At 41.4% G+C, this 16,412-nt stretch overlaps 2 protein-coding genes across 2 annotated transcripts; one reads left to right on the forward strand and one right to left on the reverse strand.

Moving 5' to 3' along the window:
* Positions 1–262: 262 nt before the first annotated feature.
* Positions 263–5,073, reverse strand: msantd4 (Myb/SANT-like DNA-binding domain containing 4 with coiled-coils). The gene is made up of 5 exons (XM_053422115.1): positions 5,019–5,073; positions 4,634–4,827; positions 3,945–4,040; positions 3,545–3,844; positions 263–2,218 (listed from the first exon to the last, which is right to left on the reverse strand). Exons 1-5 carry the CDS (start codon positions 5,071–5,073, stop codon positions 1,454–1,456), a joined length of 1,410 nt encoding a protein of 469 aa, XP_053278090.1. The 3' UTR covers positions 263–1,453.
* Positions 5,074–6,277: 1,204 nt separating this feature from the next.
* aasdhppt (aminoadipate-semialdehyde dehydrogenase-phosphopantetheinyl transferase) lies at positions 6,278–15,206 on the forward strand. The gene is made up of 7 exons (XM_053423648.1): positions 6,278–6,657; positions 7,524–7,637; positions 8,289–8,409; positions 9,116–9,237; positions 10,107–10,268; positions 14,433–14,501; positions 14,848–15,206. The coding sequence occupies exons 1-7, from the start codon at positions 6,514–6,516 to the stop codon at positions 15,031–15,033; spliced, it is 918 nt and encodes a 305-aa protein (XP_053279623.1). The 5' UTR covers positions 6,278–6,513; the 3' UTR covers positions 15,034–15,206.
* Positions 15,207–16,412: the final 1,206 nt, after the last annotated feature.

Genomic DNA, 16,412 nt, shown 5'->3' on the forward strand with positions numbered 1-16,412 from the left:
GATCAGATTTGCAGAAATCCCTAAAGGTCGACTCTTTGTGCAGTTTATCAGTGTTAGACTCTAAGAGTGATTTTTTACATTTGTCTCTTTCTCCTTATATGTTCCTGCATTGATGGTCTGGGAAATCATATCGGTTTCCTGCAGACCATCAATATAGCAGAGAGAACATGAACTGAAATCTTATTCGTAATCTCTTTTGCCATCATTCTTTAAATACAATGCGGAGAACAGAAAGGCAGGACAGGGACCACGGAAGCAGCACTTTAGGGCTTGAATATGAAATTCAGATTTTATTCTCCTCTGATCATCACAAAGATTATCTGGAAGTCACATTTATTTTACTTTACAAAGATCATTTATAAACTCAGTAACATGGGACTGTAAGAAAAAAAGTTGTATAAATACATATACATGCTGATCAGGGATGGAACCATGTGGTAAATTGAATGAAAAGAAAATAATAAAATTGGAATGCTACTCAGGTCATGAGTTCTTTAAAAAGACAAACTGGGACAACGTGTAAAAATAATATTTTGTTACGACATAAACAACAGAATACAGTTTGTGGTAGCCAGTAAAAGTACAATATATGTTTTTGACACAACAAATCTTTTAAGTAAGCAATTCTCTGCTATAATGTCCAACCATGCAAAGCAAACATCCTGCAGCTGCTCACCACAGATCTTCAGGCTCTTTTCCAAGTCCGTATATACTCGTGTCAAAAGCATCAAACCTCAATAGGCCTTTTTCACGGAAGAGATTTCCACACATGTTACATACAGTAAGTAGGAAGAGCACCGGTGTAAATAATACAATTATTAACTGTCACAAAGTCTTAAAATTGGCGGACAAAGTAAACTGTTTCCATGTAAATGATCCTTCAACACAAGAACTTGACAGAAATACATAAAAAGCATTAAAGTACTCTCTGTACAAGTAAACAGTGCTGGGATCTAATTTATATGGACGACTCGAGCACCAATACAGTAGATACATTTAACATCGGGATCCCTTTCTTTCATATAATAAATACCATTTAAAACATTCCTACACTAGAAATGTTGTACTGCAAAGCTATAACCAGCATTTCATGTTTTACACAGCACATTCTGTGCATCAGTGTATCTGGATGGGCCACTGAACATCTGCTCAAACTTGGGTTAGCTGCTGATCTAATAAGCAGCTGCGTGTGCCAGACAAATCCATCTTTCCTGTCCCGTCGCCCCTTTAATGAAGACATCATAAGGCACTGCTTCATTGTGATGGTCATAAATAAACCAGCCCTGCATCTCGGTCTTCTCCTCGGCCAAACTCTAAACGGCACTAATCATTAAAGTGGCGCACACCATCTTTAAGGATATATGTGTGTAGGGCTCATTAAGGAGCAGTGTGCTGCATTATTGTCAGTATTGTTCAGTTTCACCCTCCACTTTCTCTCCCATCAGTCTTTTCCTCAGTGGCTCTGATGATCTTTGTGCAGCTGCATTCTTTCTTTCTCCACCTGGAGGCGTTCTCTCTCTATCTGCAGTCTGCCCGCCTCGAATTTGAAGAACTGCAGTCTCTCTTTCTCCAGTTGCAGTCTTTCCTTCTCCAGTTTCAGCCTCTCCACGTCCAGATCCACCACTGTCCTCCACCCTTTGCCCTCCCGCTCTCTCTCCCTCTGTCCTTCATGAGCGCAGGATAAGGAAGGCGTGGAGGAGGAGGGCGGGCCTTGCTGGGGCGGCAGGTTAAAAGAGGAGTCGGCGGTCTCTGACTTGCTGAGGAGCAAAAGCCTCAGCCGCTCCCTCTCCACCTGCAGCCTCTCTCTCTCCAGCTGCACTCGTTCCCGGTCCACATCCGTCTGGCGAAGTCGCTCCTTCTCCACCGCCAGCCGCTCTTTCTCCACACCCAGGCGTTCCATTTCCACGGCCAGTCGTTGTTTCTCCAGCTCCAGTCGCTGCTTCTCAACAGCCGCCATGAACCCTGCACCCATGTTTTCATGACTGGTGAGACCTCCCAGTGCATGAGGTGGCATCCCCATGAGGGCGGCGGCCATGGGCAGGTCTCTGTTGGTGGTGGAGGTTGGGACCTTGGAAGAGCTGAGTGTGCCTAGGACGTTGTGGGAATAGGCATCGCCGACTTGCCCCTCGCCACGTGACTCAATGTCGCTGAGGAGGGAGGGAATGTCATCTTCATCTAATTCTCCCTCTCCATCTCCCACATCACCGTCACCATCCAGCTAGAGAAGGAGAGAGGGACACCATTAAAGGGACAGCTAATTTTACATGTTGAGTTTAACTCATGAGTCAAGTGTTGAAAAAATCATCTTGGGGGCACAGGTGTTTAATCCTGTAACAGAAAGAAAGAGGTGATCGCATTATGGGAAATGTAGGCATGACCCACACAAGCAATTGTTATCATACTATATTGTTTCAGACCCCAAGACAATGCGAATCTGACGGATCTGGCAATATCAGCCTGTTGTCCTGTCCATAGACTCTTCATTAAGATGGATGACGCGTCTCCATTTCTTCCCTCTTTACAAAAACAATCCAGAACTCGGGTTCTGCTTTTGGCATAAGTTGGTGTATGCACTATAGCGATTATGGATAGAGTCGTGGTATCGAGGTCCTGCTGATACACACGCTCGACCAATCACGAGTCAGTCTCATTTGTAGATGATGACGTTTCACGCTCTTATTGCATCAAACAAAGAGTTAAAACCAAATTTACCCAAATAATTATCGTTTAGTTTGGTATTTGTCCGTCCACTAATATGGAGGAGGCGAGGTTTACGAGCTATACTGTAGCCAGCCACCAGGAAGCGATAGAGATGGTGTGGCTTGACCCTCGGGGAGCTGTGTGCCATCCATGCTTATAAACAGTCTAAAGCTTTGACAAAACAAAAATACCTCTAATACTACTAAATATTGTCCGACTGAGGATATTTATAATTTTAATAGGTTATAATAGAAAAGATTGTAAATGAAAAGTGTGAAAATAACAAGGACAAAAGGACAAATTAGACAAAAAGTCAAGATAACTGTTGACTTTAAACATAACATGTTAAGGGTAAATGTTAGGAGTCAGTCCTAATTAATTAACAGGCACTAAATGTGTCTCTGTCTCTACCTTGTGGACCGATGAGCCCAATCAAAAGGCCAGATTAACAAGAGCCACTTGAGCGACACGTGTTGCATAATCACTGTGATATATTAAACATAACCACCTCTGCTGATGAGGACATTCATTAAGCTAATTAACACATTAGCAAAGACTTGCATGTAGATACCGGCTACTTATCGCTTCACAAAAGGAGAGGCTTTAACACAAGCTCCGTATCTAAAAAGGCATGAAGGTGTTTGAGGAAATCATTTTGTCCTCATTTACATGGAAATCGATTTAGTGCACTCAAGAGGTTTAATCAGAATAAATAAGATACAGAAGGAAACTGTGGTGTAAGGCCAAACCTTCTGTTTTGTGTTGCTACAGTAAACACACACACACACACACACACAAACAGACACACACACAGGCATTATGATGCTGCAGTCATGCTTCTTACTCTGTATTCACTGACATCGTCCTCCATCTTCATGTCCGGCGGTGCCATCATGGCCTGACCGCTCGGCTCGCTGAGACCCACCAGCTCCGGCCAGTCGCAGTGGCAGTCCTTTGGAAAACCAGAAAGGTCCAGCAGCTGGTCGCACCCCGACCCCAGAGAGGCGGCCTCATGCTCGGGGGAGGACTGATCATACTCTGTCTTCAGGGCCAGAGACGAGGATGAGGAGGAGGAGAGACAGAGCTCTGCCTGAAGCTGCTTCCTCTTCATCAGGGCACGGCAATCCAGGTAACGTCGCTTCACCTGCAAGGCGAGGTGTGGGAGTAAAAGAACCGAAAGTCAAGAGATAAGAAAGGAGGAGTAAGTATCTAAAGATGGGATTTGAACACAGAAAGAAACACACCTCAGCAGCAGTTCGCAGTTCCCCCTCCCCAAGTGAATTGACTCCTCGAGCCACTTCCTCCCATGCCTGTCTCTTCAGCTCATTAATGGCTGTGTTCTGTTCAGACAGAGAGAAGAGGAACAAGAATGTAATGATGGTGGTGAAGTGAGGTGATGAAGGAATAAGTTGCTGTGGGACTGTAGTGTAGAGTGACAAACACAGGTTCCTTAGAAAATTATGAAAAAGACAAATGTACTTAACACAGGGCATTTTATATTTGAAAAAGGAACTGCTTTATGTTGGACATGTTACTTCCTAATTAGGCATTTATAGTACTGCAGCTTTATTACTTATTGGCAAATGTATGCTTTGATTTCTGTTCATATTGACAATATATTGACCTGTGCAGTTGACCGGTCTAGCTTTAACCTTTCTCTGGCTTATCTTACTTATATCTTTATACTATTATATTATAATACATAATATTATGTTCCTTTTTAGATTGGACATCAGGTTACTCTATCAAAACCCCCTCAGACATATATCTTACTGTTCCTATTATACCTCTGCAGTTTTGGTTTCAGTAACTACTGTACACTCATTAATCTGTTTACATAGACGTATATTAAAAAGCTAGTTCAAATACTTGCTACTTGAATAGGACAGGAATTCATTTGGCTGTGAGGACACACATCCCAGAAAATCCACACCTGCTGTCTGGAGAACAGCACTTCCCTCCTCTTGTGGATCTCCCTGATGAGAGTCTGTGTTTCTCTCACACTGTAGTTGCTCTTCCTCTTCCTCTTCAGATGTTTCACCTGCAGGAAATCCAGCTTGGCAGCAGGGAAGGGGACAGACACCCCTGGAAATGTAGGGAGGAGAACAGAGAGACGATGAGGGCTAACTGGGGGAGAGAAAATAGAGATAGAGTGGAGAGGAAGTGTATCAGAAGAGGGAGGGGGGGAAATGGGCCACAAAGAGAGATAGGTCAGAGGTCAGAGTAAATGAGGGATCACTCTCAGATGGAGAGAATCTGCCATTTCTGTTGTAAAGAGACTACCTCTGCAGTCCTGCTGGGAGTTAATGTCGACATACTTGAGAAATAAGGATAAGACCACAGACAAACGATATCCTCTTCCTGGCAAAACATCCCTCCATTAGGAGCAGAAGTAGTCTAATTACAACACAGATAAACATGCCAGTACAAAGTAAATAAGTGGGACATATGATTTGTTTCAGTTATAGTGGAAACTTAATTTGAGGTGGATCACTGATGCCACAGAGATGAGGAATATGTTTTAATAATGTATTAATGTATTCATCTCAATAGTATAAACACAAATGCAGATCTGTAGGTTGTATGTAAATATGATAAATTAGCAGGTGTTACAGCAAAGAGATATTACTGATGTGCCATTTTTCTCTGCAGCACATTATAGCAACACAGTTGTTACATTTCCAGTACAACAGCCAAAGATTTAACAATGTCTTATATAATATAGAATATTTCATAGAACACACTGTGTTATATTACATTCAGTGTACACAGATACATTAATTGCCAGTAAATTTGGATAATTGATCCACGTTTTTAATTCATTTACATGCAGACAAAATACCTGCATATGCAATCTGGGCTTCTAGTTTGTGTCCAAATGTATCTTCCTAATATCTCTGATTAAAACGTGTTTTTTTCCGACTGGTGTTGCACTGTGAGATTGTTGTTTCTCAGCGGACGAACACAACACGTTTTGTACTCCACGATCAGAAATGCAACCTGTGGTGTATTGGCTATCCTCCCACCACCTGCATTGAAGCCATAGCTTTGATTTACAGAGAAAACAACTCACCTTGAGCACACAGATGAACCGAAATCAAAACAAAACCGGAGAATAGCAATTTTCATGCTGCTTTCACGGACACAACAAAACAAATCGAAATTCCCGACGCTCTAGTTGTACAAGTGGTAAAACGCAACTTCAATAAAGACTTAAGCTGATTGACTCCTGCATTCTAAAAGTTATATTTTTGTATTTAATTCAGTCCATTACTACCTTTGAATATTGATTCCCATAGGAAGGTTGGGTACGAAAAGTCACTGGGGAATGCAAGTTGCTAACTTTATAGTAGCCCTGCTGGGGTATGACAAGTTTAACGTTTTCGAATAACAAAATAAATGATCTAAACAAATATAAAATGTCTCAGTTGTGTTTTTGGTGCAGTGTATCTTCAGAAATCCCCACGACTTTAACGCGAATTTGTTTTTTTCCCAATATTCCTGAGCGCGTCTGAAGGCATCGTCAGTCAACTGCTCCTATTGGCCAATCCTCCACCGCGCCCACTTATGACGTCATTGGATCTCGTTGGGCACTTCCTTGTTTGTGTTCTGTCACTTTTTTTATGAACAGTCTATGGTTGTCACATGTAAACAAGGAGTTTAGACTTTATGAATGGTGACTCGTCTCTTCTCCGCTGCTGTGTAGCCTCCAGGTGAAACCCTGAAACATTTACAGGCTTTTAAAAACTCCTAGATGCTAACGCACGATGCTAACGCTAGTCGAAGGTGAAGTCGGAGGGGAGTCCTGAGGAGATGGGGTCTGTCCGTTGGGCTTTCCGCTGCGGGTCGTGGACTCCGAGCCGGGGCGAGTGGCTGCTCGCGGCCCGCTGCGTCCAGAGAGAGGAGAAGGACAGGATCGGACAGTTCGTATTCACCAAGGATGCGAAGTCAGCAATGGTGAGTCCCACTGTGAACTTCATCTGTAAACTTTCTGTCTCCACTGCTTCTTGCCTTTCCCGTTTTGGATGTAAATTTTAATAAAATAAATCTATTATTAGTAGTGTTATTTACAGGTTCAGTGTGTAAGATTTAGGTTAAAGGGATCTATTTGCAGACATTTAATATAAAATAAACCAAGTGAGGTTTTCACTGGTGTGTAATTATGTAAATTGAACAAATTGTTGTTTTCATTATACTTGAATAGGCACGTTACAATTTAAATACTTTATATTAACAGGGAGCGGGTCCTCTCTACCGAGGCTGCCATGTTTTTTATAGTAGCCCAGAGACTGTACAAACTAAACACCTTTGGACTTTTTATGACAACTGAAGGCTACCACAGGTTCTCCATCATGTTTGGAAGGGGAGGGTGAGCTGAGGGGGTTCAGCTGGAACTTCACCACTAGATGTCACTAAATTCTACACACTGAACCTTTAATTTGACTTATTTCAGGCCCTTATTATTATTATTATTATTATTACTATTATTGTTCTGATAAATTTTCCATATAATATTGAAACTAATTTGTATGCAGCATCAAGCCATCCCTTTACTTTTCATTTATCTCTATGTTTCTTTCGCTTTATATCTCCAGTTACAGTGTGTTTAATATATGATGCAAATAAATATTTAGTTTGCTCGTGTGAATTTGTGTTTGTACTCTGTTCTTTAATGGTTTTGTGTTTATTTGTGTTTAATGTCGCGATCTTGCATATGTCACGTCTGATGTCTGTTTGTTACTAACTCTGTCTCCGCTTCCCCTCACCACATCATGAAATCTGTGAGTCATTCTCCCTCTGTGTGTGTGGCTGTCTGTTGTCAGGCTGGCAGGTTGTTGCTCCGGAGGTTTGTCTGTGAGAGGATGGGGGTCCCCTGGTCACAGATCAGACTGGAGAGATCTCCCAGAGGGAAGCCTTACTTGGCAGCACCACTGAAGGTTCATCAAAGTTAAATCCTCATATTCCTATGAAACACCTCCTGATCATGTCTCTTCTATTTGACTGAAACAGTTACTGCACTGTAGGAATGGTTAAAGGTCTGAATGGTCTTTATAACGTTTTCCTAATTCTGATGAGCTCTCAAAGCTTGTTACAGTAGAGTTTTGCCATACACTCATTGACACCCCCACATTCATACATCGCATGTATGTGCAGCACACATTACTCAGCAATTCATGGTTCAGTATCTTGCAAAATGTCACTCCAACACATGTAATGGGGGGGACCTGGCATTGAACTGCCATCCGTCTGGTTAGTAGACGACTGTCTCTTCCTTCCTGAGACACAGCCACCTCAGGAATGAAGAGATGTTTAGTGTGTATGTATGTAACCATATTATTCACACTAATATATCTTTAAATCCACTGAACTTTTGGTTTTATGTACTTGCTCAGCACTGTGAACTGTGACACTTGCAATTTTATTTCAATACATAGATACTTTAAAATTTTATTAAGTTAGGCCAGACTGTTAAACTTAAATAAATCAGACATCTTTTGTACTTAGTATCTCTTAGTTTACATTATATAGTTAGTTTTGCTTTATAATAGAACTATAATAGATGTCCTTTCTTCCTGTCTGAACTCCAGGTCAGTTCAGATTCAGGTGGTGTCTGGAGTTTCAACCTCTCCCACCAGGGAGACTACGCCGTGCTCGCTGCTGATCAGGGGGTGCAGGTGGGAGTGGATATCATGAAGACAACCATGCCAGGTAAATAAATACAGTGGTTAGTAGTTATGTGTTTGCGGATACATCTGCTTATATTTAATAAAAAAATATTTTGTGTGAATCTACAAAAGCAAAAAACTTTGTATTTTCCCCAGTCACTGAGAATCAGATTGACTTCAAAAAGAGTTAGGTGATTTTCTCCTTAGATCGGAATGAGACGAAAACTCTTATTGATATTTCAGGATTTACTAATATTTGAGAGATAGATCTTAGATTTTGCTAAATAAATTTCACTTCCTGTCTGTTTTTTTTCTTCAGAGACACTCTTCATCTTAATTAATTCCATAAGCAGAAATCTATTAGAAATAACAATGAGGTCACCTATGGAAAAAAAAAAGAAGAGACAAGGCCTGACAATGAAATAGAACACTACATGAACAATATCTCTCTGTTGCTGGCATTCTGTCTATTTTGCTAGTGTAATTCCCAACTTGACCACAAAGGTTCACTGTTGTATTATGGATGGAAGCTGTTTGGCCAAGGCAGATTGTGTGTACCACTGCTAGGAAGTGTGTGTGTCTGTGTGCGTGCATATGTGTGTACAGTTTATGGTGAGGATAGGTAGGTGGTGGGTTTTAAACATACATAGCTTTATTCTTAAGAACAGTTGTGTTTAGAAACTGACACTTTCTTCCAGCTTCTCACCACACTTCTCTTCTGCCCCCCCGCCCCTTTTCCCTGCCTCCAGGTAGCAAGTCTGTGCCGGAGTTTTTCCGCATCATGACTCGTCAGTTTACACCGTACGAGTGGGGCATCATCCAATCAGCTGGCTCGGAGCACCAGCAACTCGCTGCGGTCTACCGCCACTGGGTAACCATGGCAACCACACTACCTTGTCATCACATTGCATGGCTGCTGGGCCCTGCGGGTGGTGTTGTTGTTGTTGCCTTTGTGTGTGTGTGTGTCAATTAATAAATCAATCAATCAATCAATCAATCGATTGAACATTTGATTCCTATAGCCCGTATTCACAAATCAAAATTTGTCTCATAGGGCTTAACAAGGTGCAACATCCTCTGTCCTTAACCCTCGGCAAGAGTAAAGAAATGTCCTTTACAAGAGACAGACACACACAAACACATACACACATGTTTGTCCATTGTGCACGTTCGTCTGCACAAGTCAAGTCTGTCTTTTCTTCACTAGATGTCATCTCTCTGCATTTCATCCTCAAAGACACAAAATTGCACACGCACACACACACACACACACACACAGATGGACAGCGACAGCATTGGTGGTGCTAAGTAAAGATGTTGTGAGATTGAGAGGGTGGCACAGAGACGTCAAGCTCCGATATCATCACCACCCTGTTGACTAATGGCAGAGCTCGATGGTTGCCATAGCGATTAGCCTTGTAATACTGTTATTGTGGCTCATTGGCTGTGGAGCAGGGCTGGTTTTGGTTGGACACACACAAAGTCCCCATTTTGTATACACACACACACACACTGATATTCATGTATGCATCGTTTCCCATCTGTTGTGGTTTTAGTCTGAGATTCTCAGATTTTTGGACCCCACTTAACAACAACAACACACTCTCACCAACACACAATGAAGCAGAAGCACTCAAATAGAATGTCCTTCTCAGCTCTATCTTATCCCTTTTTATTTCTTCATTAACCTGTGCTGATTTGCTGCGTCTCACTGATCACGTTCGCTCCATCTCCACCAAGGCCCTGAAGGAGAGCTTCATCAAAGCCATCGGCACAGGTCTCGGCTTGGACCTGCAGAGGGTGGAGTTTCACCTGTCCTCTGAACCGCTCACACAGAGCCAGTCGCTACGTCAGACCAAGATGCATCTGGATGGGGAGGAAAAGGAGGACTGGATATTTGAAGTGAGTCTGTATGATGAGTGCAATTTGACACATAAACTCCCCAGATTCCTAAACAGCTCGACATTGTCTTTGTTGTGCATGTTATGACAAATGACAAACTGAAAACCGAGTAAAGGCTGATGCAATGGTTTTGTCACTTTCATAAAAAGTGTGGGCATGCAAACATCCCAGAGAGAAACAGCAACATGTCTGTGCTGCAAGCAGTCTGCTGCGTTTCCTCCTACTGATCAGGTGCCAGATTTCAAAAGGCATTCTGCCAAGCTGTTATATTTTATTCGTGTTTTCTATTTGTGTCGTAGCTTGTTTCGAATGCAGTGGGCTCTCTCCACATTTTTGATATTTGTTTGGATTGTTTGTTCAGTAGTGTTTAAAATAGGCTCTGAATTCTTCCAAATGTTCACTTTCAATATGAAGTCAGAACAAAAAGTTCAATTTCCGTGCTCGTAGGACAGGGAGGAGATTTCTGAGGTTTAACAGCATCACCTACTGGTACATGCACAAGACAAACCATGGACGAGACGGCCTGTGAGTGAGGTGTAGAAATCTGAATAATGACAACTGGGCAACTCCATCTTCTGAGGACAATCATGCAATATCATGCATTTAACAAATAATAGCTTGTCTCGTACACATGAAAGAAGTTGGATCATGGTGAAATGCACAGGTGATAGCAAAGAGAACAGGAACGCTTCTAATTCATTATCCATGTTGGGTTCCACACTCGTAGCTGAGGCTGCTGCTGGTTGTTATCTGTTGGAAAAGGTCATGTGATAGCAACCTAACAAATCATGACTGAAAAAGGCAGTGGCAGCATGGAGTCCTCGCTGCTCGGCTCCACAGTGGCTGTCCCCTAGAGATCATGTGCGAAGTGAATCCCAGGTGGCCCTACAGAGAAGCACACACAAGAGATTCTCTAGGGGGCCTCTCGAGTGGCCCTTCACCCGTCCTAGCACCACCAGGAGAGATTAGAGGAGTGCACCTCCCTGTCAGAGCAGAAGAATCATTGTGTTGCCATCACTCCTCTCCCCGTCTACTCCCCATATCAACTCATCTCCTCTTCTCTTCTCACCTCCTCCCCTCCACTTCTCCCTTAGATGTTTCTCCAATATCTCTTCCACTTTCTTCTCCCTCTTCAGCCTCTCCCTTCCTTTTACTGTACCTGCCTCCTCTCCCCTTTCCACCCTGTGCTCTTTCTCCCTCCCCCTCCTCTCCCTCCACCTCTCACTCCTCTCCTCCATGCCCAGTGTCATAGGGATTAGCAAGTGACTGCTAAAAGGTTACCACTGGTTTGAAAAGGCTGATCCACTCCTCTTTCCTCTCGTGGACGTCTAATGCGTTTTTTGTGTCCGTGTTTTCACACCAGGGACAAACAGCTCACTTGCATCGATCACAGTTTGATGGTAATGTGTCCTTGTTTTAACTATAAATTGTCAGGGGGAAAAATAAGTGACGGCAAAATGCTGTACAGTATGTAGGATGTGTAAAGGGTGCAAATGATGGAGAGATGCAGGTTGTTGGGAATGGAGTGGAGAGAGAGAAGTAGCTGAAAAACACCCACACAGTCTCACTGTACAGCTGCTTTATTTTTGATTAGGGCCCGAGCACCGAATGGTGAGAAGCCCTATTGAAATTGTAATTTAATATGACATTTCGGTCTAAAGGCCTCCATCAGATGGATGAACGAGCAGATAGATTTCCTATTTTTTTCATTGGAGATCCACAAAAAACAATAGGCCAAACTTATAGAATGAAAAACATTGATAAAATGATAAAATAAACAGGTATTTGATACATCAGGTGGTCAAACAGCGTAATGTTGTTATGCAGGTATTTTGATAAACAAATAATATTCACTTCCCAACGAAAAATTGCATTTTCTGATAACAGAATATTTTCCGTCATTGTAAATGAGTTAGTTGCAGCCCTTTATCCTAATCAATCTTAATTATTTCACATAAGAGATTAACTCCACCAAGGCCTAGTCTCCTTAAATTCAATCAAGCTGCAGCAGATTGCGCACACGCATAGAAATCAGTCCCCTTAATATTCCCGATTTAAAAACAAAATTAAAAACCATGAATTATTTCCTGTATAATTGTGAAGATGTTTGAAAATGAAAAAGAAAGCTATGTTAAAGAATGTAAAAAAAAATCATGACACTGCCCTTTTGTCCCTTTTTGTATAATCCTGCTGACAAACAAGCAACAAACAAACGGACAGTGGCAAAATCATAACACAGTCAAGCACATACCTCCAAAGAGACCCAATGGTCGTTTTTCATCAAGATCCATAAAATAATTCTTTGAGAAAAGAAGAAAGTGTCCTGGATTTAATGGGTTCTATCCTACACCCTTCCACCAGGTTTCATGGTCATCGGCTCAGTTGTTTCTGTGTAATCCCCCTCACAAAGAAACAAACAGGGGTTGGCAATATCAACCTCATTGATGCATATCATCAATGAAATATCTGCCAATATTTTCCAAAAGATGAGAGTACAAAAATACATGTCGCTAGCATATGCATTAACAAAATATCATATTTTACATTCAAGTATCATAACACAAAGACCTGCACCCGACTGCAGCAACAACACGTCCTGGAGAACAGTAACACATAGTTATTTGTGATCAGTGAATGATTGCAGTGACCTCGACGGTTCAAATGAAGAACCGATTTCTCTGATTTTTCTCATCAACAAACAGACACACACTCAGGTCTGAGGTTGACCAGAGACGTGAGACGAGCAGCAGTGTCGTTGACCTCACGTCCTCTTGCATGCTGCCTGCTGATTGGCTGTATCAGAGAGCAGCTATGAGACTAATTACTTCCTGTTGACCTGTGGTGATGTTCCCACCACAGGATTTTAGACACAGATGCTGAGGGACATAATAAACTGGACACACACACATACACTTATATTCAAAACACCATATATACAGTATATATATATATATATATAATATAGTATAAACACCAATACATGATGATACAAATCTATTTGAATGCATTTCATAGTGATTTTTCTCTACCTACTTTCTACAAACACACACAGACATTCAAACAGTATTTCTTTCTGAATTAAAGGCAGAATACGTCCTTTTAACAAAAAAAAACTCCATTGGTGTTTGAATGTGGACGTTACAGAGTACAACCATTGACTGTATACAAAGATGGAGGACAAAAAAGTACAGCCAAAGTTTCAGGATTGCCACCTTCTGGCTGGCTGCAGTATACAGTAGGTCATAAACCCTTCCTCCTCCATGGTAGTGGAAGGAACATGGACCAAAATAAAAAGTCAAATAAGGTCTTCTTAAAGATGGTTTCTGTCACTTCTGGGAGTTCGTATCACACTGATGTTTGTTCAATTGTTGATTTCTCTGATAAATTTGGTTTTAATTCGTTATTTGATTCTGCAAATACACGGTGAAAGGCCATGATTGACAGCTCCCTGAGACTGAGTCACGATTGGTCGAGCATGCTCTGGGCTCCAAATGTGTAAGAAGGCAGCGTTGATTTCCAGGATACTTTGACCTAAATTATGGATAGCAGGAGAAAATAGTCCATATTTATATATATGTTACCAAACCCCCCAAAACACTGGATAAAGAATGTACAATCCAGCAGGATTGTATTTACAGTGGTTGTGTGAGTGTGGATGTTTTTTTTAATGTAACCTTGAGATACAAATGCAAATGATTTATGTTAAAGAAATAATGATAAAATCTGCGTAGATCCACACAAGCAGAGCTTTTTTGTCACGTGTATTAATCATTAATATGATGGATTTATTTCTACGACCCCTAAAGTGACATTTTTCAGGGGTTCACTGGCTTCTAATCCAAATGTTTTTTTCTCTGAAGGGACTTGCGACCAGTCAACGCAGCGGTTTCTAGCTGCACCTTCACTCACTTGTCTTAGAAATGGTGCAAACAGCTTCAGCATGTAGATATTCACATGGCTGTCTTCAAGATATTATGCACCAGTGGACCCATGCTGGGATAATGTTTGACTGCACATCTGATAAGGACGCGCAGATGCAGTGTTTGTCATACATTGTGTGTTTGCCTCTGAATTTGAATGAGGTTAAAGGGGATTTTTCTATTCAGTGGGATATGCCAGGTATACGCTGTGTTTATACGTGTGTGCGTGTGTGTGATTCTGCAGGAGAGCTTGCTGGATGTTGACCATCATGTTGCGGTTGCACTCGGACCAACAGATGAACCAGACTCTCCAGTAAGCACACATGATGTTAACATGTTCATTATTTGAAGTCAAGGTGGCTTTTTCATTTTGTCATGAATTAGAAAGAAAGTGTCAAATCTGTCAATTTGTCATGAAATTTAAAGGCCAAGCTACACAACACTCAAACAATTATTAGGTTATTACAATGTATTGTGTAATTGTAAATTTAGAACTTTTTTCTTTTAATTTTCAGACTTTATTTATATAATAATACATCTTCACTCCTTTCAACTATACAACTTTATTCTTCCCATATTTCATATTTAGCCGCCCTTAAAACTAAACAGACTTTATAATAATATGATCGAAAGCACTGTTTCTTCTATTTCCCCCTCAGCCTCATCCTTCACCTCTCCCTCCTCCGACCACATTTACGCTGCTGTCGTTCAGTGACCTCACTGACTCCGCCTCACCTCTGACGGAGGAAGACCCCACCTACTGGGACAGCTTCAAGACAAAGGCTGAGGGTCCACAGAGACAGAGAGAGACACACACGTCCAGACAAGCTGCTGTCTCAGACTGACACTGAAGCTGCTTCTTCATTCAACATGAGTCCAGTCTAGTTTATTTATAAAGCAGAAAACTCACAGGTTTGACTCGGACTCAGAAGACAGCTCTGAATTTGATTAGCTGCCTCCTAATGTTTTGAGTTTGTGTATAGCTGTCTTTCACTCAATAAAAGTAATTTAATAATAATGATGTTACTACAATACACACTGTGCTCATTATTGATTGTTGCATGCCCCAACAGCTCTTTTCATAGATTGAAACACAGTAACAATTAAAAAGGGTCATTTCTATTCCTGTTGTGGGTTAAAGAAACTTTAATATTCACTTTTATACATGTATGCCGAACAAAGCTACTATTATTAATTCGAATTATAATGCCTCTGGGCTTTCAACAGCCACTGGTCGGAGGCATTCTGTTTTTGGTTTGTCCGTCAGTCCCATTCCCATGAACACAATATCTCAAGAATCCCTGAGGGAATTTCCTCAAATCTGGTACAAATATTCACTTGGACTCAAGGATTGATCTGGTTTTGGTGGTTAAAGATGCAAAGGTCATGGAGGCCTCACCAAGTATATTTATGTTTTTCTTGAACAAGATCAGCTTAAGGAAATGTACAAAAGTCAATTTTGGCTCAAAGATTGACTGATTATAATGTGGTGGCTGGAGGTCAAAGGTCAAGGGTCACAGTGACCTCATGTTACTGTGAATGTGTTATATTAGGACAGCCTCTAGGGAACTTTATTTCATCTGACACAATTCACTTGGACCCACTTATAATCTTTCAGTGGTCAAAAGTCACTTCGGCCTTAAAATAACATGTTTTTGGCCCCTTAATTGACTTATCTTTTGATTAAACTTTTGATCAGTTATTACTTGGACTCAAAGATAAAGAACATATGAATTCAGTGTGGTAACTGCAGTAGTCGGCGGAGGCAATATTCAAATTTGATTCTTAAATGTTTGATTTTTATTTCAGTCCTCTCAATCGTAAGGCTTTCATGTGTTCATGCACATAGAGCTGGACAATCATTCAATATCAGCGTGCAGAGGTGTTTCAGATCGTGTGTGTGTGTGTGTGTGTGTGTGTGTGTGTTTGTGTGTGTGTGTGTTTGTCTGTTTAGTCTGTTTTTAACTTCAATCTTATTGCATTCATTTTCATCTAGTTGACCATCTTCTTTCTCTCTCTCCCTCTCTCTCTCCTCCTCCCTCCCTCCCCTTCTCTTTCTCTTTGCTTGTAAATGCACTGTCAGTCTGCACGTCTTTCTTTCTGCATCACATTACTATTATCACAACCTATAATCATGAACCTTCTCACCTTCACCTTGCCTATGATTGGAAAAGTTAATAGGTCGAGTTTGTGATACTACACCTCTACTTCCTGAGATGAGCAC

The sequence above is a fragment of the Pleuronectes platessa genome, chromosome 5 (genome assembly GCF_947347685.1).
Source record: "Pleuronectes platessa chromosome 5, fPlePla1.1, whole genome shotgun sequence".
NCBI lineage: Eukaryota > Metazoa > Chordata > Actinopteri > Pleuronectiformes > Pleuronectidae > Pleuronectes > Pleuronectes platessa.